Source organism: Marmota monax, unplaced genomic scaffold (genome assembly GCF_021218885.2).
Source record: "Marmota monax isolate L192 unplaced genomic scaffold, Marmota_monax_Labrador192_F-V1.1 WCK01_AAM20220418_F8-fsc00014, whole genome shotgun sequence".
Lineage (NCBI taxonomy): Eukaryota > Metazoa > Chordata > Mammalia > Rodentia > Sciuridae > Marmota > Marmota monax.
Genome location: NW_026695222.1, coordinates 7493580 through 7517354, shown reverse-complemented (window position 1 = coordinate 7517354; position 23775 = coordinate 7493580). Strand labels below are relative to the sequence as shown.

Genomic DNA, 23775 nt, shown 5'->3' with positions numbered 1-23775 from the left:
TATCATTTCTCTTTTACTCTGAGTGATTCTTTTATATGTTTTGTTTTGTAGGCAGTATGCAACGTTGCTCCACGTGGTGTGTATGTCTGTGGTAACACTACGACTAGCTCTGGTCTAACTGTAACTCTTTCAAAAGATAGTTCCTCTGGTGATTTTGCTTTGGAAGCTGGGGCTCTGGTACTTGGTGATCAAGGTGAGAGATAACAGGGATATTAGTCAATAATTATTTGTTGTTGTTGTTGTTTTTAGATATACTTGCTAGTAGAGCATATTTTGACATATTATACATACATGGAGTATAACTTTGTTTTTGTGGTTGTACATGTTATGGAGTTAAACGGGTTGTGTATTCATATATGAACATAGGAAAATTATGTCTGATTCATTCTACTCTTTACTATTCCCCTCCCCCTTCCCTTCCCACTAATCAATAATTCTGCGTTTTTGTTCTTTTTTTTTTTTTCCAAGAGGCATTACATTTGGTCCAAGAGGCATTTGGATAGCATTGCTTAACCAGTGAGTTGCCAGTGAATGTCAGAATTCATAATTGAAAATATGGTACTTATAATGTTTATTTAGACTATAGAATTAAAACTGGAACTTAAGTCCTTTATTTTCAGAATCTCTTAGCACATACAATTACGTATAAAAATTAAGTTTTGGAGCTTGTAAGCTCTCTATAGAGTAGGATTTAGATATTTTGTTGATTGACTATTCACACTGACTAGTATTTAGGTGCTCATTTAATACATATTGAATGTATTAATGTTACTTAGTTCAAAATAGTCTGGTTACCTTGAACTCAAAAGAAAGTGGATGTCATCCTATACTAAAAAGAGACTTGCCATATAAGTTTAGAGCTGTCACTTTAGAATTTTAGTTTTCCTATATTTCAACCCATCTCATTAGGGTTTTTCCAGGGTTTGAGTGATAAGTAGGACTCAGCAAGAATGGATCCTCACATTAGATGTTAGTACTTAAGGAGCCTTAAAACATGTTCCTTATGCATGTGTCAGGAAGTGTCCAGATTCCAGGCCAATGGAGAATATTCTTTGAGCTTGCCAGTGATCTCATTATTTCTAAGTCCAGTATTGTCATCCACATTTGACACAGCGGATCACTCCTCCCTTTTGAAACACTTGAAACTCGGATGTCAGGCCACCATACTTTGCTAGGTTTCTTCTTACTTCACTTGCTATTCCTTCTCAGTCTTTAGTGCATCTTCATCTCCTCAGCCTCTTAACTAGTAGGTACTTTAGGTACTTAGTTCTTGAACCTTTTGTCTTCCAGGTCTATACTTACTTTATTGGAGGTCTTGAACTTAGTTTCATGGCTTTGTTTACCTACTTGTCTGCTAAAAATTCCAAAATTTATAATCTTTTCTCCTTTGAACACTAAGCACATATTCTTATCTATATAGTATCTCCATCAATTTCTCAAATGTAACATGTCTAAAGCCAAAATCCTCATCTTGCCTTTTAAGCCTATTCCTCATCAGTAAATAATTTCATAGTTCTATTTGCTTAAATCAGGAAACATGGAGGCATCCTTGACTTGTTTTTCATACACACACCTAACTTCTTAGTAAATCTTCCTTTACATTTAAAATCTATCCAGTATCTACTTCTTCATTGCTCCTACCCTGGTCTGTGACATCATCATCTCTCACTTGGATTCTTACCTTTAATGACTTTACCTCTTTCTATTGTTTTTAATGAAGTAGAGTAATCTCATAAAACCTTGATTTATGTTATTCTTTTGCTCAGCTGCTTATCTTAATCAGAGTGAAAGCCAAAGTCATGAGGGTAGTCAAGGGCCATTCACATTCTGGCCATTCATCACCTCTTCTGCCTCATTACTTACTGCTTGTCCTCTTCTCTAGCTATACTGGCCTCCTTGCTGTACCTTGAACATCATCAGAATTCCAGGTGTATCATATTCCTGCATCAGGGCCCTTGTTATTAATCCCAGGAATCCCACGTTTGTCTGCAAGCATTGTTCCTTTCCTACCTCATGTTTTTGCTCAAGCATTCTGCCCCAGCAAGTCTTTCTAAACATATTTTAAGTAGTCATAGCATCATCCTTCACACTGTTGCTGCCTTAGCAACTACTTTTTTTCTTTACACTACTTTTTCTTTCCATAGTACCTACCATTTCCCATATGATTTACATTTTTAATTGTCTGCCTCCTGTCAACTGAGAATAATGTAAGCTTCACAAGGGTAGGGAATATTGTCTTTTTAGTAGTATATCTTGCATGCCTAGAATATAGTACTGGTATGTAGAAGTTATTCAATATTTATTGAGTTAATAAACTCAAAATTATAATATAGCATATCAGAAGTGAGAGTATTTTTGCTGAGATACCAGGTGAAGGAAATAAGTACATGAAAAGAATACTTTTTGTTAAACCATAAAACTTCTCATTTAGAAGTTGAAGGTGATTTGGAGGTTTAGCTGTATAGACAGTTAATGGAATTTGGGATTTAAAATGCAGAATGTGAAGAACCAGTGTCATCTCTACCAAATATAAGTAGATAAGTTAGCGCTAGGATGGTGAACTGTTAAAATAAAAAGAAATTTTACAAATACAAAGGAAAGGTCAGCAAAGATTGGGTTCTAGAAACAAACACAGGATCCTACTAAAATCTTTACTGAAGACTTTCAGGGGATAAAACAAGTAATAAAGCTGTGTAATACTTCCCTTCTTCAGCATCTAATGAAATGACCAAAAAATGTTAAATTGCATAATTTAACATTTATATTTGAACAGGAAAATGAGTTTAATGCTTTAAAATCAGGGGTCAGCAAATTTCAGTCTATAAATCAAGCTCAGCCTGTAATCTGTTCTAATACAGTACACAAGCTAAAACTGGTTTTTATGTTTTTAAAGGGTTGTAAAGAACAAACCCAAGAATGTACAAGACTGTAGTGGCCTGCAAAACTGGAATATATACAACTGTTCCTTTATATTAAAAGTTTGTTGTCTCCTACTTTACACTCTGCAAAGTAGCAGCCAGAGAGGAAGTAGCCTTGATTTTGTTCCTATCCCATCCCTACCTCTGAGGAAAAGTACTAGTCATTTTGAGAATTTCTAATAACACCATTGATTCCAGAGAGGTGTGGGCAGACAGAGTAATAGGCAACACATGGAAAATTTGAGATAAAGCCTTCACATACCCTACTGCCAAGACCAGGGAAAAATCATAGGGAAGGCTCACTATCATTCAGAGTGCCTTACTGAATAGCTGAGACAAGCTAATGTACAGGGATCTTCTGTAGTGAACATGAACACAGTCTCAACAGTGAGGGGTGAACCTTTTCAAAAGAGAGATGAGTAACAAAGCCTCTCCCAAATGTTTGGGATACTGAAAGGTAGGGTTAACACCCTAGTCTGCAAATTGTAGATAAAGAGGAAAAAAAATGGGTCAAAAAAGTGCCCAGTCTAGATAAAATTGTAATTGAAGGAACCAATGAAAATTCACCCTGAATTTTTCAAACATTTAATAAGTACATGAATTTAATGAAATAAAACAAGTGGAGGACGTGGTAAGGACACTATAGATAGCAAGTTGATGACTAGCAATATAATTACTAAAGCAGCATATAGCACTAATCCTGCCAAAGGAGAAATTAAAGGTACAGAGGAAGGTTTAAGATAATCTCAGCAAATGCAAAAGAAAAGAACAAAGTTTAAAATAATTAGAGGGGCAATTATAGAGACAAAAATGAAGGGCATTTGACATAAAAGATACTTAACTCCATGAATTAGAGAACCCAGTAAATGAAACCAGAAGTGGATCATGGAATCTTGAAATTTATACAGAAGACTAATCAGCAGTTATTTCTCATAGCACCTCTGAGCTAGCTAATAAAGTTTACCTGGATATAGAGTAGATATACATGAGGTTAACCCACAGCAAAGTCCTTCAGATATGACCCCTTAACAGCTAATTTAACTGATCTGGGGAAGTGGGAAGAAGATATTACAATGTGATATTAGGAGGTTTTCATTAACTTATGGATTATATAACATTCTTGCCCTAGCACATAAAATGCCTTCAGTCAGTGGTGGTGCTTTGTTTTAGATTTAAGTTGGTTAAGTGATTCCCTGCAAGTGTATGATTAGAACCTGGTATTGTTGACAGCTGTCCCTAGATTTTCTGTTCTATAGGGCCCATACTCTTCCTCTCAAATTATGCTGTCCCACTATCCCTACAAGATCTCCTTTTAACCACTCCCCACTCCAGAAAACTCATCTTACATAATTATGCATATCTCATAGGATTTTTAAAGTATTTTTTAAGTATTTTTTAATTAAGTCCATAAGCATTTTGAGTATGCTTATATCTTCATTTTTGCAACTCTCACAACATAATGCTATGGAAAAGTGGTGAATAAATAAATATTACATAAAACTTAGTTAAACAAAACAAATATAAAGCAAACAGTAATTTTCCATTGTATGACCTTTTTTTAACTAGGAACAAATTGAAATAATTATTTATTGTAGAATAATCTATCTTACAAAATTTGGAACTTGACCAAAGAAAAATATTTTTTGTCCATATTATTCTACTGCGATTGTAGGCATTTGTGGAATAGATGAATTTGATAAGATGGGGAACCAACATCAAGCCTTGTTAGAAGCCATGGAACAGCAAAGTATTAGCCTTGCTAAGGCTGGTGTGGTTTGTAGCCTTCCTGCAAGAACTTCCATTATTGCTGCTGCAAATCCAGTTGGGGGACACTACAATAAAGCCAAAACAGTTTCTGAGAATTTGAAGTAAGTCTTTTCAAACTCAAATATTTATGACTTTAAGATCATGAACCCTTATAAACCAATAAAAAGATAATAGGATATAAATGGATAGTTCACAGAAGTTAAAAGTTCCAGTATATAAAATGTGCTTGAGTAGTGGAAATTAAAAACAATGTAGTACTATTGATAACTACCAGATGGACAAATATTTTAAATTTCAACAGTCATTATTGGCAAAGGAGTGGGGAAATGGGTTCTCACATACACCATTAGTATTTTGAGGGAAGACCTGCTATGTTTATCACAGTGTTGTAAATATATAATCACATTTGCTTCAACCATTTTACTTTTGGGAGTCTTGGTCACAGAAAAAAGGCATAAAGATATACTTTAGGGTGGCTATTGAACCACTCTTTATCACTGGGAAAAAATCAGAATACTTAAAACCATATTAAAATTGCACAGTAGAGAGTAGCAATTTAAGAATGAAAGTGGCTTTGAATGTACTGATAGAAAAACATTTTTATGCTTTGTTATTGAGAAGACCATGTTACATACTTACAAATATATTGTGATCTCACTTTTTAAAAAAACAATGTTTATATGTTAAGCATGTGTACTTTCTCTTCTAATTAGTTTTGAACAGTTTGGATGAAATATGGAAAGTGGAAAACAGATTTAAATATTGCAAAAGTGAGAAAAAGACTAGAGTACTTCATATGAAAAATTAGAACCTTAAATCTAGTGAGGGGAGAAAGCTAATTTTCTAGTTTTTAAAATTTTATTTATTTATATTTGGGGGGTGGGTACTAGGATTGAACTCAGGGGCACTCAACCACTGAGCTACATCCCCAGCCTTATTTTATTTAGAGATACGGGGTCTCTCACTGAGTTGCTTGGTGACTCACTGTTGCTGAGGTTGGCTTTGAACTCACGACCCTCCAGCCTCAGCCTCCCAAGCACTGGGATTACAAGCGTGAGCCACTGCGTCTGGCTTTATTATTTATGTTTTTGAGATGAAGATCTCATTGTGTGGCCCAGGCTGGTCTTGAACTCAGGGCTCAAGTGAACCTTCTGTGTTAGCCTCTCCAGTAACTGGACCTACTAGGTGTGTAACATCACCCTGGCTAACTTCTTAATATTTAATGATTTATACTTCATATAAAAATAGTCTTTGATACATCATTAAATACACAATTATACTTGAGGATCTGGAGCATTTCCGTGCTATCACCACCAAAAATGTCAATCTATTAGGAATTTTTCTTTAGTGAAGTATTATAAAAATCAGAAAGATCCTCTTGAATAAAAATATAGGACACTTGGACTCTGATTTTAGTGGCATCATAGACCTGTTTTGGAGCCTTCATCACATTGTTCAGTCGCTCCAGATTTCATTTCTCATGTCTTTAATTAATTAATTAATTTTAATTAGGTATGCATGACAACAATGCATTTTGATTCATTGTACACAATAGCAGCACAACTTACATTTCTATGGTTGTACACAATGTAGCGACATCATAAGTGCAGTCATACATGTACCTAAGGTAATAATGTCCATTTCGTTCCACCATCTTTCCTGCCCCCTTGCACCCTCCCCTCTCTACCCTCCTTCCCTTTTGCCCAACCAAAGTTCCTCCATTTTTTCCCATGTCTCCCCCATATCCATTATGGATTAGCATCCACTTATCAGAGAGAACATTTGGTCTTTGGTTTTTTGGGATTGGCTTACTTCGCTTAGCATGATATTCTCCAACTCCATCCATTTACCTGCAAATGCCATGATTTTATTCTCTTTTAATGCTGAATTATATTCCATTGTGTATATATACCACAGTTTCTTTATCCATTCATCTATTGAAGGGCATCTAGGTTGCTTCCACAGTTTAGTTATTGTGAATTAAGCTGAAGTTACCTGGATTGATGGGTTCAGAGAAGATGACTAAATAGAACATTTTGCATTTTCTTTCTAATGACTAATAGACTTTGAAGAAAAAGTAGGTTTTTGCTTCTGAATGAGACAAGTACTTTGAGAATTTCAATGTTTTGGTTAGAAAAAAGATATAAAAGCTTAAGACTCAATTAAATACAGCCTCTGATAGAAAATATAACATTGCCAGTTAGTAATAATAGAACATAAAGGAGAAGTGGTTTTAAGGGTATGGAAAGGGGAAATGTATCCTCAGCCTACCAAGGTTAGGGTCATCTTTGTCTCATGCATATACTGAAGGTTGTAATAGATATGTTGAATCCAAAAAACTATTTGCTGATGTCTTTAACCTAAAGCTTGATTTAAGTTCTACATGGAACTTGGGCACTAAACAAGTGAGTAAATAGTAATCTAGATTTTCTACTTGTTTTGATTCCAATCATTGTTTCTTCTTTCTTTCATACTTCCTAGAATGGGGAGTGCCCTACTATCCAGATTCGATTTGGTCTTTATCCTGTTAGATACCCCAAATGAGCAGCACGATCACTTACTCTCTGAACATGTGATTGCAATAAGAGCTGGAAAGCAGAGAACTGTTAGCAGTGCCACAGTAGCTCGTATGAATAGTCAAGATTCAAATACTTCCATACTTGAAGTGGTTTCTGAGAAACCATTATCAGAAAGACTAAAGGTATACATGTTTTTCCTTAATCCTTCAGTTTGGTTCTATTTGAATGTTCAGTGTGTGACAGAAGTTGGGTTTATGGCACCATAATGGGACCTAGATTCAATTCCCAGCAACCAAAAAGAGATTAAAAAAAAAAAGTTCAGTGTTTGATTTATGGTAGAGCAATAATATATAAACTTTCATACAATGATACTAGAGTTTATGTAAACTTTGAAATCATCTAAGTCAGTGAGAATGAGAACTACAGCTATAATGTTTTCTTTGTTTAGAAGTACATATTTTAGAATTATATATTTCTCTAAACAAGTTATTTTAGCAGGAAGATTTTATCGCTGCTTATTCTGTAATCTTGGGCCTTTCTATCATGCTTTAGGTGGTTCCTGGAGAAACAATAGATCTGATTCCTCACCAGCTATTGAGAAAGTATATTGGCTATGCTCGACAGTATGTCTACCCAAGGCTGTCCACAGAAGCTGCTCAAGTTCTTCAAGATTTCTACCTGGAGCTCCGGAAACAGAGCCAGCGGTTAAATAGCTCACCAATCACTACTAGGCAGCTGGAATCTTTGATCCGTCTAACAGAGGTTTGTTAATTTTACATTCATACTGTTTTTGTTTTTCTTTTTTTTTTTTTTTGGCAATAAGAGGGTAGATGTAATTTCCATTTTGATCAAATTGCTGCACAACTGACTTAGTTTTTCTTCCTATGGAGAGATGTTAAAAATTGATGTATAAGTGTTTAAAAAGATTGGTCACAACTGTAACATGTCAACATATAGTGATTTCTTTCTAGGCACTGGACCAGTTACTTACTATGTAACTTTTCTTTTTCTTTGAAACATTTGACCACTGAGCCACATCCCCAGCCCTATTTTGTATTTTATTTAGAGACAGTGTCTCACTGAGTTGTTTAGTGCCTCACTGTTGCTGAGGCTGGCTTTGAACTCTCAATCCTCCTGCCTCAGCCTCCCAAGCCACTGGGATTACAGGCATGTGCCACCATGCCCAACCCTTATTTTTTTTAATGGCACTTGGGAAATTCCTCAAGTGTCTGAAAAGACCATGTTGGGTATTTGGTAACATGAAATGTGCCAAGTACTTAGGTGTTTGATTTGATTACCTAATAGGTCTGTAAGGATAATACCTATTTTTCTAACAGCAATATCTTTTCATTTCACATTTTGGGATGCTACAAGAATTTTTGTAGTTAAAATAATAAAATTTTCTGAAATGAACACTCTTAGAAAAAGATGTTAGTAGGTAGGAATAAGTTTTATCAGTATTTTAAATGTTATTTTTATACTCAAGCTTTTTAATTATTTTTGTAATTCTGACTTTTCCTATCTCCCTCAAAAGTCAGTTGTTATGTACAGTGAATAAATAAGTTAGACATAGCATACATGCTCAAACAGTAGTAAACATATTTAACTTTTGTTATTTTAAAATTCTTCCTTTCAAAGGCACGAGCAAGGTTAGAATTAAGAGAGGAAGCAACCAAAGAAGATGCTGAGGATATAGTTCAAATTATGAAATATAGGTGAGTTTAAAATTTTAAATGCTTTTAAAATGAAAAGATAGTTATCTATCTTCCCATCTCAAATTATATTGTTAATAAGGTTATTTAGCTTATGAGATTATTTATTTTCCTTCAAAGAAATTATACTTTCTTGGTTTAAAATATTTCTGGCTGTGTAAATCTTTAGGTAATTTTTGAGCTTGGTGTGGTATTTCATGCCTATAATCCCAGCAACTTGGGAGGTTGATGCAGAAGGATTGTAAGCTAGCAAAATTTAGGGAAACCTTTGTCTCAAAAAAAAAAAAAAAAGGTTGGGGATGTAGCTCAGTGGTAGAGTGCCTCTGGGTTCAATCTCTAGTACTGAAGTTGGCGGGGAGAGTTAAAAAAAGAAAAAAAAAATTTAATGGGTAATACATTCACATGGTTCTGAAATTAAAAAATACGTATTTTGAAAATGCTTATTTTTATTCCATTTACCACTCATCCTTCCCCTCTGAGACAGCCATTACTTCCCCTTAAATAGCATACTGTTTACACTGTTCTGTACCATTTTTAAATTTAAGGCGGTATCCATAGATCATTCTTTAGTAAATAATAGGGAACTTTTTAAATAGTTACATAGTATTCTGTTGTAAGATACATTGTAGTTTATTTAATCAGTCCCTCATTGCTAGATTCATGAATATTTTTGATTCTTGGCTATTAGAAACAGTGCTACATAAGTAATATTCTATATAAGATGCTTCACTTGTGGGTAAATTGTATTTTAATATATTCTTAAAAGTGATATTGCTGCTTACAAGGTAATTATATTTCAATTTTGATAAACAGTGCTCTCTTGTATCCTTTGCATTTTATATCATTAGGCAGATCATGATTTTTAGAAGGTAGAAAAGTTTTTATTTTAATTGAGTATATATGGATACCTTAGACATGTATTTATTTTTTTAATCAGCAAAAGTAAAAGCTAATTATTTTAGTGTTCTTTTCCCCCCAAATTTTAAATTTTAAATACATTTATAATAAAATTCAAAATTCCAAAGTTAAAAATTAGGTAGTAGAAAAGCTGTCTTCTTAACCTGCTTAATAGCTATCCAGTTCTTCCTCCTCCTGCCTTAGTAGCAACAAATATTACCAATTTTTTGTGTGACTTACAGATACAAAATACTCATCACAACTACATATGTGTATTTTCTTTTTTCCCCTTTGCAGACAGATGGTTGCATACCATATGCAATTGTATATTATATATGAATATTGTATATATTGTATATGTATATTGTATATAAACATTGATTTCATTTAGAAAGTATTTTGGTTATTGTTCCATATCACTGCCTAGAAGAGTTCCGCCCTCATCTTCACAACTTTATCATAATTTAGGTATTAATTTTATTTTTTCAATATGCTCTCACAGCAAATAAAATTTAAATCAATTAGGATTCTATTTTTCCAAGGCCAAAAGTATGTTAAAGATTATTTTATCTTATGCTAAGTCATTTCTATTTCATCAAAGGTAGATGTATTAGTTTTCTAGTTGCTGATATTCTGGGGCTTGCATGGTGTCAGAACTAGGTGGCTTTGCCCAGTTGTTTCTCTTTGGCTATGAATTATAGTGCCTCACAGCTGGAAAAACAAGGCTGTAGAGTCCAATCTGGAGCTGCTAGGCAAGTTAGACTCTGCTCTCAGTCTCTTGTATAAAACACACCACAAAGGATTGTGCTCTGATGTGTCTTCAGTGATGCTATTGAAGGTGATAAATGTGGTTCTGGCACAGTAGTGGACACTCAATGACACTATTTAGTCTCGGTGCCAGCTTCGATATTGAGAATATCCCCTCTTTCCTCTGGCTCATACCATAAACTGAACCCTTCAAAAACTGGCAAATTTTGGATCCCATATTAGAAGATTGCAAAATTACACCATCAAAGAATTTCTAGGGTCTAATTCTCAGTGCTGTCACTCTAAATTGTGCAACAGCCCTCTACTAGAGAATCTTTTTTCTCTTTCCTAATGGGGAAAGACTTTATCTAGTTTTCTTTATCCTCAGTCTGGTATTGCTTCATACATGGAGGCTGCTTGGTTCCCTCAGCTGTCTCTGCAGGTATGCATATGATTAGAAGAGAACCCAAACTGCCTCCTGAAGACCTGAGCAATAATCTGAGCTTGTTTTTTTCTCTTATAAGCAGCGTATTAAAGAGGAGGGACTTTTTCTTTAATTCAGTATGTTAGAGTTTGTCAGCAACAGTGAGGATAGAGAATGGATTGCAAATGATTTGAATTGTGTGTAGCATTATTTCCATGGTAGACCCAGTTAAACATATTGAGATTACATTGGATTATCTGTTTTCTATACTAAACGTGCTTTCTCCTTAGCCTATGAGAGCAGGGACCTTCTCAGTCTCATTTACCACAGTGTATTCTAAGGCCCAGAATCATGCCTGGCACACAGAAGGCCCACATTTAATGCTAAAAGTGAGCTTAGTAATCATTGTTCATTCTTTAAATTTTCTGTTTTAGAGTTTCTTATCTCTTCAGCTTCATTGAAGGTTTGCCCTTAAAGTGGTTTTTGAAACTGTAAAATTACATTTTAATTGGGAAGCCTAAGCTTGACTAAAAAAAATCTGAACTGTGACATAGTTCATCTGAGTTAGCAGGGCACACAGCTGTATATTTTTTGAAAATTAAATGTTTGCATTTAGTAAATGGTACATATAAGATTCTTCTAAAATTGAAAATACACTAGGAAACATAACAGAATAGAGCAACCTTTAAAGGTTGCAGATTATTTTGAGTTTTTTCTATTTCAGGAAAGTAGCTCAAATATCTAACATATTTTTCTTCATATCTGCAACATTGTAGCATGGATTAAAATTCAAAATATGCCACTTATTAGTTGTGTGACCTTTGGCAAGTCACTTAACCTTACCAAGACTTTGTGTCTTCATATGTACAATGGAAATAATAGACTCTAAATCATAGGGTTTGGGGAAGGATTAAATTGGATAGCCTATGGTAAAAAAAATATATAATTAAGGTTAGTGTTACCTAATTATTAACCTAAAGCATTTTGACACCTTATAAGAAGCATACTATAATCATAAAAGCCTAAGTAAAATTATACTTTTCAGAGAAGAAAATACTCATCATAAGTTTTGTTGTTTTATTATAGTCTTATATTCCTATTAGTTCAGTTTGTTTTCTTTAATGTAGGCTATTATCTGTTCAAGGAACACCATGAAAGTTTATTGTTAGTGACTTTAAGATCATTCCTATGAGCTCCATAAGTGCAGGGATTGTACCTGTCTTGTTCACCAATATAAACCCACTGCCTAGCAAGTGACTGATACATAGTTGATTAATTTCTGATTAAATAACATCTTTGCTTCTTAACCTGGCTATGAGTTTGTATCTGTTTCATTGTACAGTTAGGGAACTGGCAATAAAGCTAGATTATAGGCTGGTTAATTTAATCTCTAACTGGTGTTTTCAGACTTCCAGCTAAAACTCACTGTCAAGTGCATATTTCTTTCTTTGGTGATATTGTAAAAATAAGAGAAAGTGAAAGAGAGCTGGAGGTAATATCTAACCATCATTACTGCGCATCAGCATAAACCTAGTTCATTTGTAGAGTATTTTAAAATGTCTTTTCTTTGCCAGATGCCTCCTCTCTAGGAAATAGGAACATATCTTTACCAAATAAAACCTAAATTTATTATGTTTAGAATTTCTTCTTTTCATAATTTAAAAAGAATGTTTCAGGTGTTGTTGTAGTTTATCAACTCTGCTTTTATGTGTTTCTCTTTTCAAATTTAAAATTTTCTTAAAAGCAGTTGTAACTGTGTCCAAAATGTTCTTATCCTAAACAAATGTATACCATACTGGATTTCAAAGTGGTCACTCAAAAAATACGTTTGAATCTTTGCTAAGTGAGAATCTCACGGCTACTTCCAGGTTTTTCTGTTTTTTTTTTTTTTTTTTTTTTCCTTCTTTTTTTTGTACTAGAGATTGAACCCAGGGGTGCTTTACCACTGAGTTATATCCGCAGCCCTTTCTAATTTTTTATGTTTTGTTTTGAGACAGGTTTTTGCTAAGTTTCTAAGGCTGGCCTTGAAGTTGTGATCCTACCTCAGCCTCCCATGTCGCTGGGATACACTTAGAAACCCAGAACAAAAATTCCTATAGCCATGCTATATTGGATAACATTTTCTTTCCCTTTCCTTAAGCATGCTAGGAACTTACTCTGATGAATTTGGAAACCTAGATTTTGAGCGATCACAGCACGGCTCTGGAATGAGCAATAGGTCAACAGCAAAAAGATTTATTTCTGCTCTCAACAGCATTGCTGAAAGAACTTATAATAATCTGTTTCAATTCCATCAACTTCGACAGATTGCCAAAGAGCTAAATATTCAGGTATGATAAACTAAATACTTAATCTTTTTTTATTAATAATTTCAGGAGTCTCATTAATGTATAATAGAACAAAAACAGTTTTTATTTAAGATTTATACCTACCTCTTTACAAAGTTCTTTCAACATCTTCATAGCTAGAGGGAAGCATCATAGCAAGACCCAGTCTCCATACGGGGATTGCTGACAATCCCTGTGGGCAATTCATCTTATTGTCTTTGAACCTCAGTTTCTTCATCTGTTATATGTACATCATTCCATCCATTCTTCCTATTTCAGAGTTCTAGGGAAAAATCAATGTAATTGCATTTTTAAACATGTAAAACAGTTTACATGTTTTGGTAAAATTACTTAATTTTAAAAGCTAGTCTAATTTTTGTTTTTACACTAAAAATATACTGAGGTACAGTAAAAAGTACAAATAATTTTATTTCCCCAAGAAACTTGATAGTTACATATTACTATTGGAGAGATTAAAAAGTCATATTTTGGCTATTACTTAACAGGCTAGTTTTTTTTTTTTTTATGTTTTCTTCCAGGTTGCTGATTTTGAAAACTTTATTGGATCACTCAATGACCAAGGTTTCCTCTTGAAAAAAGGCCCAAAGATTTACCAGCTTCAAACTATGTGAAATGGCTTTGCCATGTCAAGGACTTCATTTAAAGCTGTCTCAAAAATGAAGACTATGTAAAAAATTGTTCTGAAAGATAATGATCTAAAAGTAATACATTAGGAAGAAAGTGTTATAATATAAAAAGTGATAGTCATGTGTTAAAATTTTATAGATTCTCCAAAAAACAAATTATTTACATTGTTTTATCTAAATGAAATAAATTATTTATAGTTGAATTTTTGAATTTTTTTTAATATTTCAGTTTTACATATATTAGATGTTCATCAGGGAAAACATTCAGATAATACCTAAACGAGTCTGTCCATGTTCCAATAAAATTTTCAACATTAAAATCTGAATTTTATAAAACTTTCATGTTGAGAATATAAAATATTCTGAATTTTAAAAAAATAACTATTTAGCAATTATAAGCAGGGTGTCTGATTTGACCCACAGGCTAGTTTTTGTAGACTCTTGGTTGCAAGCAGTAGAACTTGATTAAGTAAGAGAAGAAGTTTTGGGGAAGAATTTTGGTTACCTTACAGAATTGTAAGAAGGCAGATGATCCAAGAGGATAAGCTTCCAGAAGCAATTTGTAAAACCATGCCTTAGAACTGGCCTGAAAAGGAAACTGCTACCACCCTACTGCCACACTGGATGCTAAATAGGAATGTGCTACAGCCCCCATGCCCCACTGATGTCACTTACATACCAGGAACCTCTGCAGAAAGACTAAAGAATACCCCGTACCCACACCAGAAGAGCTACAAAGGGATTCTTCATGGGCATCTTTAAATTGCTGAATTCTAAAGAGAAGCCTAATCCAGAAGCAGTTAAAGAAGGCTTTTCATAGGATGCTAGGGAGTTTTCCCAGTTCTAGTTCAGGAGACTGGACCACTTATGTCAGAATTTTCCACATTTTGTGAGTGAATTAAAATGGAACTAGGCTGCCAGCCAAACTAGCATTTGTGTATGTAGCCAGCAAACACTTTTAACATACAGGCAGTGTGAGCCATTTGGAAAATCTACTAAAACTTTCAGCAAACCAGATGAATGAAAAAAAAATTTAAAAAAAACAAGGTACATTGAATATTTAAACAATAATAAGATCAAAACTAAAATGAATGTGGGATTAATATTCAATGTGAATATTAAAAGCTGATTTTTTGAAAAGGTAGATGGTAATGTAACTATGTCTTTAAAGAATAAACAGACTTAGTATGTTTCATAAGAACTCAAGAGATGATATCAAAAGTAGTAGACATTAAAGAGGAAATAGGACCTTTTGGATCTTTGAAAGATCAAAGGGTAATAATATTAGGTAAAGTTGAAGTTTATGTTTCACTTCCTGCCCAATAGGGGGCCTCCCCTCCTATAAGCTTTTATTACTAATAGTAATAAAAGCTCTGGACTAGGCTTTCCTCTCCTTCCTTCTGCCCAATTTTCCCTTACCAGGGTTATTCAAAATCCATGTCTACCTAGGAGAATTGTAAATGTCTGATTCCAGAGCTTGTTTCTACAATGCTAGAACAAAAAAAATCAGTTTTTCCCTCAGTATCAGCATTTCAACATGTGCATAAGAAATTAAAGATAATCTTGATAAAATGCTCAGGTCTATAATTATGTTCAATTTCAATTGGTCTTTAAGGTCAACTTTAAAGTGGGTATGCCATCACAGACCACCCCCTGGAAGGGTGTAATGGAAGCCACAAGACCCATTCATATTGTTTGGTACAGCAGAAGATGTAGCTCCATGGTAGTGGCACCTCAAATAACCAACAATGTTAATGTGTTAATATGTAACATGTTAATACTGAATACATATTAATCAATGATTAACTAATTCATGACTACTTGGGATTTTCTTAGAACAAGCAAGTTTTTTTAACCTCTAAACCTAATTGTTTTCTATAACTAAAAGTAAAGGTAATACTGGAGGAGCCTGTGTTAGAATTGGGAGGATTAAATGAGATAATAATGCACTTTAGCCTTTATAGTAAGTTCTCTTCCCGGGTAAACAATTAGCAATTTTTATTACTGACATTCTCCATTATTCCTATTTTACACCTAGATATATATGTTCATTTTAATAAAAGCAGGAAAGGAACAGAGAGCTAATACTTAGGCTACACCAGATACTTGACTAATATTTTAAGCCTCCCACAAGGACCCCAAAGCTCCACATACATCTCAAAGGTTGTTTTATGTCGACCAGCCTCGGAGGATTTCACCCTGCTACCTTAGATGACGCCTGCTGCCTTCCAGCCACTTTGGCCAAACAGTCACATGAGTCCGTGCTCCTCTCCCCCTTTCCCAGCCCACTGGCTTTGGTTCTGAGGCCACGCCAGGTACCCACCACTTCCGCAAAGCCCGCGGGATCCTAACGGTACACACCTCCCGTTGCCGCCCGGGGGCGCTGGGGAGCCGAATAGCGTCGGTGTCGCAAAAGTGTCGCGAAGGCGTACTTCCTTGGCGGTTCCAGGCCACCTGTATAAGCGGAGCGTGCTGGGATTTGAAACTAGTATGGAGGCACCAGCGGCCGTGCTTCCCCGGCACTTCGGGGTCTCTATGGAGAAGAGGCTCGCCGGTGACCCGAGCTGCTGAGCTTTCGCCGCCTCGGCCCTCGCGGCACGGCCGCAGGGCCATGCTGGCCTCGCGCTTGGCGCGCGGCTCGTGGGGGGCCCTGCGTGCGGCCGCCTGGGTGCTAGGGGTGCGGTCGGGTAAGGGGCGCTCCCGCGGGGCCTTGCTGCCGCTCGTGCCCTGCTGCCTGAGCTGCCAGGCCGAGCGCTGGTCGCTGCGCCGGGCCGCGCTTGCCCTGCGGCTGCCCAGAGCCGGCCCACGGAGCCACTGCTCAGGCACGGGCAAAGCGGCCCCCGGGCCTGCGGCAGGAGGGGACGCCGCCGCGGAGGCCCCGGGCGGCGGGTGGGTCCCGGCGAGCGCCCCCAGTCCGGTACGTACCGAGCGGGGCGCTAGGGGCGCCGGCTTTCCGGGGTTGGTCCTGGGCGGGAGTGGCGGACGGTGGGCTGTCCCAGCGGTTTGGTTTCAGAACTTTTCCACCATTTCCTGAGAAGTATTCGGCCAGGATGAATTTCAGGGGTACCATCGGGGTCGCCTCCAGTTTAGGTTGTCAAGTTAGAAACCTCGTTCTTATCCTTCTTTATCTGCACCCGTTGCCGAAAGCGCCTATGCATATTGCATTGGTTTAAAAAAAAAAAAAAGTCTTCGCTAGCCTTATCGAAAGTTTGTTTTTAGTTTTCTAAAGCGAATCCCTAAGGTATAGGGCGAATCTGTGGGAATCTTCAGAAAAGTATACAGTCCCTTCCCTTTGCTTGTGCAGGTTTGATTCACCGTAATTTGACCTGACACATTAGGATGAAGTATAATTAAATAGTTTATTAGGTGTAATTTTAAAAGTCCTTTCACCTTGAGTTATAGAGAAAGATTAAAACTGTTAACGGAAATAAATACCTGTCCACTTACCTGTTGAAATACTTCTCAGGCAGAAGACATCAGAGCATGAGTGAGACAGCTTTTGATGTCATGTCAGCAAGGCTGATGCAATTATTACATCTTCAATTGTTAGGTCTTCAGTGGGCCCCTGTACTGCTTTCATCAGTTGTACAGCATGGGTTGAAGTGGCCACATCCTGGCAGGAGTCTCAACTCCACTAATAGCTAAAGCATGTTGGGGTTTGAATGCTGGATGCTTTGAAATTGCCCTGTCCTGGCTGAAGTCCTTCTCAGAACGGCAGTAGTTGGTCGAGTATGCCACAGGTTATCTGGTTGGGTAATCTGAGATTAGCTCTCCTAATATTAACTTTGAAACTTACAAATTTAATAGCTAGAAATTAATGAGGTACTTTATTTTACTGAAATATTTTATGTAGAGCTTAAAAGAACTCTTTAACTGTTCCAATAACTTTCAGTTATTTATTAATACACCAAAGTGGAAGTGGCTTTTTGCAATTTTGTGTTTAATTTTGTCTGATAGGTATCTCTGAGATTATTATTTTGGGGCTCTTCGTTGTGATCTTGATTTGCTTTCCCATTTTCTCAATCATGAATGTTCCCTCTCCACCCCTTCTGTGCGTTGTTGTACCTTTGAATCAGTATTTGACTTCTCTGTACCACAGTATTGTCAACAGACTTTATCTTTTTTCCTTTGGACTCTGACACACTATGATGATTTGCAGGAGTGGAAGATACTGGAGATTGAACCCAGGGGCATTTTACCACTGAGCTACATCCCCAGCTCTTTTAATTTTTTATTTTGAGACGGTCTCGGTAACTTGTGAGGCTGGCCTCCAATTTACAGTCCTGCCTCACCCTCCCAAGTTGCTGAGATTACAGGTGTGTGCCATCACTCCTGGCTCTAAAACACTGTAATATCTGAACTTAAATTTGAAATATATTCTTAGAATGTTTTCATGTAATTATAATGTGTCCTATTTTTAATAAAAGATCTCAAGTAGAGGTTTGATTCTTGTTTAGTGACTGTTCACTGGGAAATATGAAGTTGTTCTGTAGTTTTCAGTTACAGTATTCTGCCACCTGACCCCTCAAACAGTCTCTCTCTCTTACCCCTGTGAACTGAGATGCTTTCTTGCTGGATTCTGTTTATAAACTCAAACTTAGTATTTTTAGAGATGCTTTCTTTAGAGAATGCCTTTTCTTACCCAGTAGTTCATGGTATTTTGAAAGATGAAAGATTTAGGCAACTTGATTACTGATTAAGAAGAGTTAAGTGTAGGGTTAGTTCTTTAAAGTCTCACGGGGTGAAACTGTCAGTCTTGATTCAGTAGAGAAAAAAATCTAGGCTTTAGGGAAAGGCATTTTCTTGTTATTTCTGTACCCTGTTGTGCCGAGAGTCTTAGCTCCGTTAGGCTAAGGGTTTTTTTTTAAATTGAAATACCTTCTTATGAATCAGATTCTTTTTGGCAAGGAAGGGGGTTGTTCTTTAGAGCAGCTGTCAAAGAGCTCTTTGGTTAATGCCAGCTTCTAACAGCTTGGTTCCAAATGAAGTTTCAAGGAATCAAACTTCTCATATGGAACTGTGAAAGCCCTGGGTTTATACTTGAGGGTGTAACATTGTCATTGCTATTTTGAACATATTTACAAATGTCTGTCATAGGAAAATAAAGATATTCCTGTATGTATTTCCTTCCAGCAATTCTCTGACTTAGTGATGAGATTATTGAATTAAGTCTGTGTAAGGGAATGAGGGAAGTAGATTGCAATAAATGTTTGAAGTTGCAGTGCCTGGGTTGATAATTTGACTTTTTTCTAATACTTTCTAGACTTGTCTACTTAATAAGATCGTTCAGAAATTTAACTTTTAAAAGCAGTATTAAATAATAAAGGCTTAACTTACATGATAATACATGTTGTCTCTTCAGTCTTTAGAATGAAAACTCAGTCTATACACACACACACACTTATATATGAGTACAAAGTTTAAAATTTATGTAGCTTCTTATTGTTAAGTTTATTAAGTGGACTTTTTGATGTATAAGTTTATTTAAAGTGTGAATTTTTATTATTTAAATTTTGTTGTCTTTGTGTTTCAGTATGAAAATCCATGGACAATCCCAAATATGTTGTCAATGACAAGAATTGGCTTGGCCCCAATTTTGGGATATTTGATTATTGAAGAAGATTTTAATGTTGCACTAGGAGTTTTTGCTTTAGCTGGGCTAACCGATTTGGTAAGTTGTAAATGCACGGTTGTTTTGCTCCCTTCCTACATTCCATGCTCTTTACTACTGTCCTGAAATAGCACAGCCTTAGTCAGCTTTTCCTTGGAAGGAAATCCTCAAGATGAATTTGACCTAGTTCTTTATGTAAGGACTTGTCTTTAGCATCTGTGTGGAATATTTTTATATATAGTCTAAGGGGAGGAAGTAAAGGTTTTAGGAAGGAATGACACTTTTTACTGTTGGTTTTAAACTTCTTTATAAAAGGAGTACCCTTAGAAGTTTCCAAGAGCCGAGTGCTTGCTTTAGGATAGAAATAAAGAAGAGAGGTTATGAGATTGTTTTTCTGTTTATTGTGATAGAAATTCTCTGATCTGCAACAAGAGTTAGTTTTCCTAATGGAGAAGAAAACAATTGTTATGGCCTAGGGAGCTAGGATGTGCCCCAAGAGCTTGTAGAGGTCAGAGCTCTTTTCAGCTTTAATGTTAGCATGAGGCTGCAGTTACCTCACAAATTTGGTCCTTGATTCTGCTCCATACCCCTCTGAGTACCCTGCAGAAGACCTTGCTTTTGGAGGAGGCATTTGGGCATCTTTCCTTCTTCCACTGTCCCTGGAGATGGACAAAAGAGAGAAGAGCTCTTTGACACCAGTATGTCAGTTTGGGGGAGGGTAGATTTATTTGAGTCATCTCAAATTAGAACTGGGGAAATAACCTTATAACAGAAGGCTATATTACTTTTGTGGACTGTCATCATCTATGACATTATTTGTAATTATCACCAACCTTGTTTCATAAAAGATTTGAAGTAACTTATAAAACTACACATACTATAAAAACAGTTGAGAGCAGTACAGAAAAGGTAGAGGAAAAATTACAAATCAGGACAAAGTTAGTGTGTGGATGATAACTTCCTGCACAGGGCTGGTTTGAGGTCCATGTGAGTACCTAAATAGGCAATAATAATTTGGTGCCTCTTCAAACCAATTTGCTTTTGAAAAGTTTTGCTTGATATTTATTCAGTGAGAATAGAGAGAAACTAATTTATGATAAATAAAAGTGATAAGCATCTTTCTTTGTAATGTCAACTGTTTCTTTTGAGGTTCATAGAAACAAAATTCTACCTTCCTAGTACTAGTACATTGGTGTGTAGTATAGAATTAGCTGATGGTTTTAAAGGATAAACAAAGGACATTGTTTACATTGTTATATGGTATTTCCAAATATAGCCTCTCAAATTAGCTCTTTTTTTCCATAGTTTAGCTATTTTTTTGTCACCTCCTTGTCCCATTCTTAGAATCTATCTCCCTTTCTTTTATGCCTTCTTTTATTTCTGAAGCCTAAAGGTCTTCACTCATTAGTGTGATCTCTAAGTCTGTCAAAGATTATTACACTGATAATGAAAATTTTTACATATTAGGACAACAACTTTTTCAGTTATTGGATTCACCATTTTTGTTTGCTAGTTTTTTGTTTTGTTTTTTGTTGTTGTTGCTGTTGTTTTTTGAGGGGATATTTAGCTGCCACATGAGATTGCAATATTCACTACAAGGAAGAGAGGCTCCATTAATATTTTTCTGTGTATATGATGTGCATGGAAACCTGAGTTGACTGATATCATATTTCTCGTTTACTCCATGGAAGTTTTGATGGCTTCAGATTGGCCACAAATCAGATGGCCAGACTTCTGTTTTAGTAGGGGTTTGGCAGGTCTAGATTGAATTGTATATAGGAAATGGGCTATAGGAACGTAAGAATAGAAGCCTACCTAGGAAAGAAATGGTGGTAGCTTGGACTGGGATGGGAGTTAGAATTGGAAATGGATGGGTTTGAGATAATATTTTGAAGATAGTGTTGATATGTTGACAAAGTGGATATATGGAGTGAAGGAGGAGTCAAATATGAACACTAGACTGTTACTTTTTAAAAAATTTTCCTCTTTTCAACAGCCAGGTGCGTGGAAGTAACATTTTCTAGAATGAGCAACATTTGGGGTTTAGGGAAAAATAGGAAGAATTCTGATGCCTGTCCATCTAGAGGCATCAGTTGGAAGTCAAATGTAGTGTGGAGTTGTAGGAAGTCATCATTATAGAAATGCAGATTTGGGAGCAGTCAGGTACATTTGGTCAAAATTGGGTGAAATATCTAGGCTGAGGTAAAAGAAGAGAAATGAGAGGTTAGAGAAATGAGCAACAAGTGGAAGAACAGGGAAGTCAGTGAAGGACACTGAGAAAAGAATATTTGGTGAGAAAGGAGGAAAATTAGTATTCCAGAGTAAAGAAAGTGCTACATGCATTGAGGTCAAATAAAAATGCAGAATTCATAGGTGACCTTTGTAAAAGCCATCTCTAGAGGAGTCGGGGGGCCTAGTGGAGTGGGTTGATGACAAATGTGAGATGGTAAGATGTCCTTACAGCACACCCAAATGTTAGGTGGTAACATCTTATCTTACCACCTCACATTTGGGTGTGTTGTAAGGAAGTTTTGCTTTGCAGAGGGATAGAGAATTAGGGTCAAATAAGGGTAGTTTTAAAGATACATGTACAAAGTGGATTTTTTGTTAGCTGATTAATGTGATGGGAAGGAATTGATTGATGATGCAGGGGAGATAGAAAGAAAGGAGATAAATCACAGAAGGTGAGAGGGCTTGGTATAGAGATCAAGGAATACAGTGAGGATAAGTGGATGCATCTTGGAGGTGGGAATATGAGGGAGTACTAAAAATGGCTTTTTTTTCTTTTTTTTTTCCTCAAGGAAGATATAGATATGGATATGGGTTAGAATGAGAGAGTTTAGAAAAAGTGAAGTAGTATGGAAAGAGAAGGTGAATATCATTGGCAGATATAAGATTGTCAGGCGATGTTGAGTGCCACCAGAGGTTTGTGGTCATGAATTTGGAACGAAACCAAATTTTGCTCCAACCATGTATGTATTTATCTTTAACAGTATTGAGCTGCTTGCCTAGAGTCCTGGAATATATGGATGGTTGTTTTGTGGTGGTATCCAGGGAGAATATAGAGTTTACAAAGTTGTAGATGTTTACTAAGGAATGGTGATTGTTGACCTTGAAATCTAGTGTGAATCCAAGTAGTGAGAACAAGAAGGTAGAAGTTAAAGAAAAAGTGGAAGGTTAAGTCTCCTGAGATCAAATAACTAGCTTACAAGTTGGAGCTTATAAGGTCCCAGCTCCCCATTCTAGAGGCTTTCTATTAGACAACATTGCCTTTAGTCTGCTTAATAAGAAAATGGATTGTTTCCATTGAGAAAGTAATAGCTAGTAACTGCTTTTTTTTGTTTTGAGGATTTACTAAGTGCTGAGCACTGAACAAATATTAAATCTCATTATGTGCTGAAGATAACCAAGCCTCTGAGGTAGGTGATATTATGTTTCACAGATGAGGAAACTCAGAGGCCAAATAATTTGCCCAGGGTCACACAGTAAGTGGCAGAGCCAGGACTTGAGCCAGTTCTATTCTGCTATAAAGACCACATTTTTAACCACTGAACTATTGCTAACTCCTTTAACTCATGGAATACTTGAGATATGGAAGACTTTTTAATCCTTTAAAATGTACTGTATTTAATTATATCTATTTTATTTTTCTTAGAAATAGGAATAAAAAATTCAAACATTTGTTGAAGGTTGTTGTTAAATAAAATGAGTAAAAAGCCTAGTAGGAACTGGGATAAACCAGAAAGTGTCTGCTTTGGTTAATATGGGTAGGCAGTATTTGGTTTTGTGGCCCCTGCCTGACAGGTCTTTGTCTCTCAAGTTAGGCTATAGATCTGGATTTTTATGGTAAATATTGGCAATTAGTTACTATTTTTAAAAGCTTTGGCAGATCAAATAAAACCAGGCTTCAGGACCCATTTGACCCACTGGCAACTGGATTTTAGTCTCAGCTTTAAAATATGTTTTCAATAATAAGTAATAAAAATAAGTATTTTAAATATCAGCATTATAACTAGACCAGGTATAGAGGACCAAGCTTTTTTTTCAGATACAGGTAATGCAAAATACAGACAGAATATAGATTTAACAGTGGGACTGAACAAAATAAATTATAAAATTAAAAATAAGTTGTAAGGAATTGAATCATATTATGGAAAAGTAGACAGGAAGATGTTTGGTATCTCACAGGTAGAGAAATTCTCATAA

General features: G+C 35.9%; 2 protein-coding genes and 1 long non-coding RNA gene across 15 annotated transcripts in view; 2 read left to right on the top strand and 1 right to left on the bottom strand.

The window, feature by feature from the left end:
• Positions 1–14161, top strand: part of Mcm8 (minichromosome maintenance 8 homologous recombination repair factor) — a 34216-nt gene extending 20055 nt beyond the window's left edge. For all 4 annotated transcript variants that reach the window (XM_046433310.2, XM_046433306.2, XM_046433307.2 and 1 more), the window contains 7 exons: positions 52–193; positions 4591–4786; positions 7167–7386; positions 7757–7966; positions 8843–8919; positions 13125–13314; positions 13851–14161. In XM_046433310.2, the coding sequence (XP_046289266.1) occupies positions 52–193; positions 4591–4786; positions 7167–7386; positions 7757–7966; positions 8843–8919; positions 13125–13314; positions 13851–13943 (1128 nt within the window). In that variant the 3' untranslated portion in view covers positions 13944–14161. The remainder of the gene's footprint in view (positions 1–51; positions 194–4590; positions 4787–7166; positions 7387–7756; positions 7967–8842; positions 8920–13124; positions 13315–13850) is intronic.
• On the bottom strand, positions 3488–17544 carry LOC124085546 (uncharacterized). 4 transcript variants are annotated; one of them, XR_006849460.2, is made up of 5 exons: positions 17406–17544; positions 16884–17108; positions 16282–16412; positions 13417–13594; positions 3488–4750 (listed from the first exon to the last, which is right to left on the bottom strand). It is a non-coding gene; the product is annotated as an uncharacterized LOC124085546 (long non-coding RNA). The 4 variants fall into 4 exon arrangements; XR_006849457.2 differs by having other exon boundaries at positions 16320–16412; XR_006849458.2 differs by lacking the exon at positions 16282–16412.
• Crls1 (cardiolipin synthase 1) overlaps positions 16413–23775 on the top strand; it is a 19808-nt gene continuing 12445 nt past the window's right edge. The window contains exons 1-3 of one of the 7 annotated variants that reach the window (XM_058575608.1): positions 16778–16875; positions 18118–18274; positions 19492–19629. In XM_058575608.1, coding sequence (XP_058431591.1) covers positions 19519–19629 — 111 coding nt within the window. In that variant the 5' untranslated portion in view covers positions 16778–16875; positions 18118–18274; positions 19492–19518. Of the gene's footprint in view, positions 16876–17561; positions 17699–17758; positions 17781–18038; positions 18275–19491; positions 19630–23775 lie in introns of those variants that run through there. The other 6 variants (XM_046433313.2, XM_058575611.1, XM_058575609.1 and 3 more) reach the window with 6 other exon arrangements.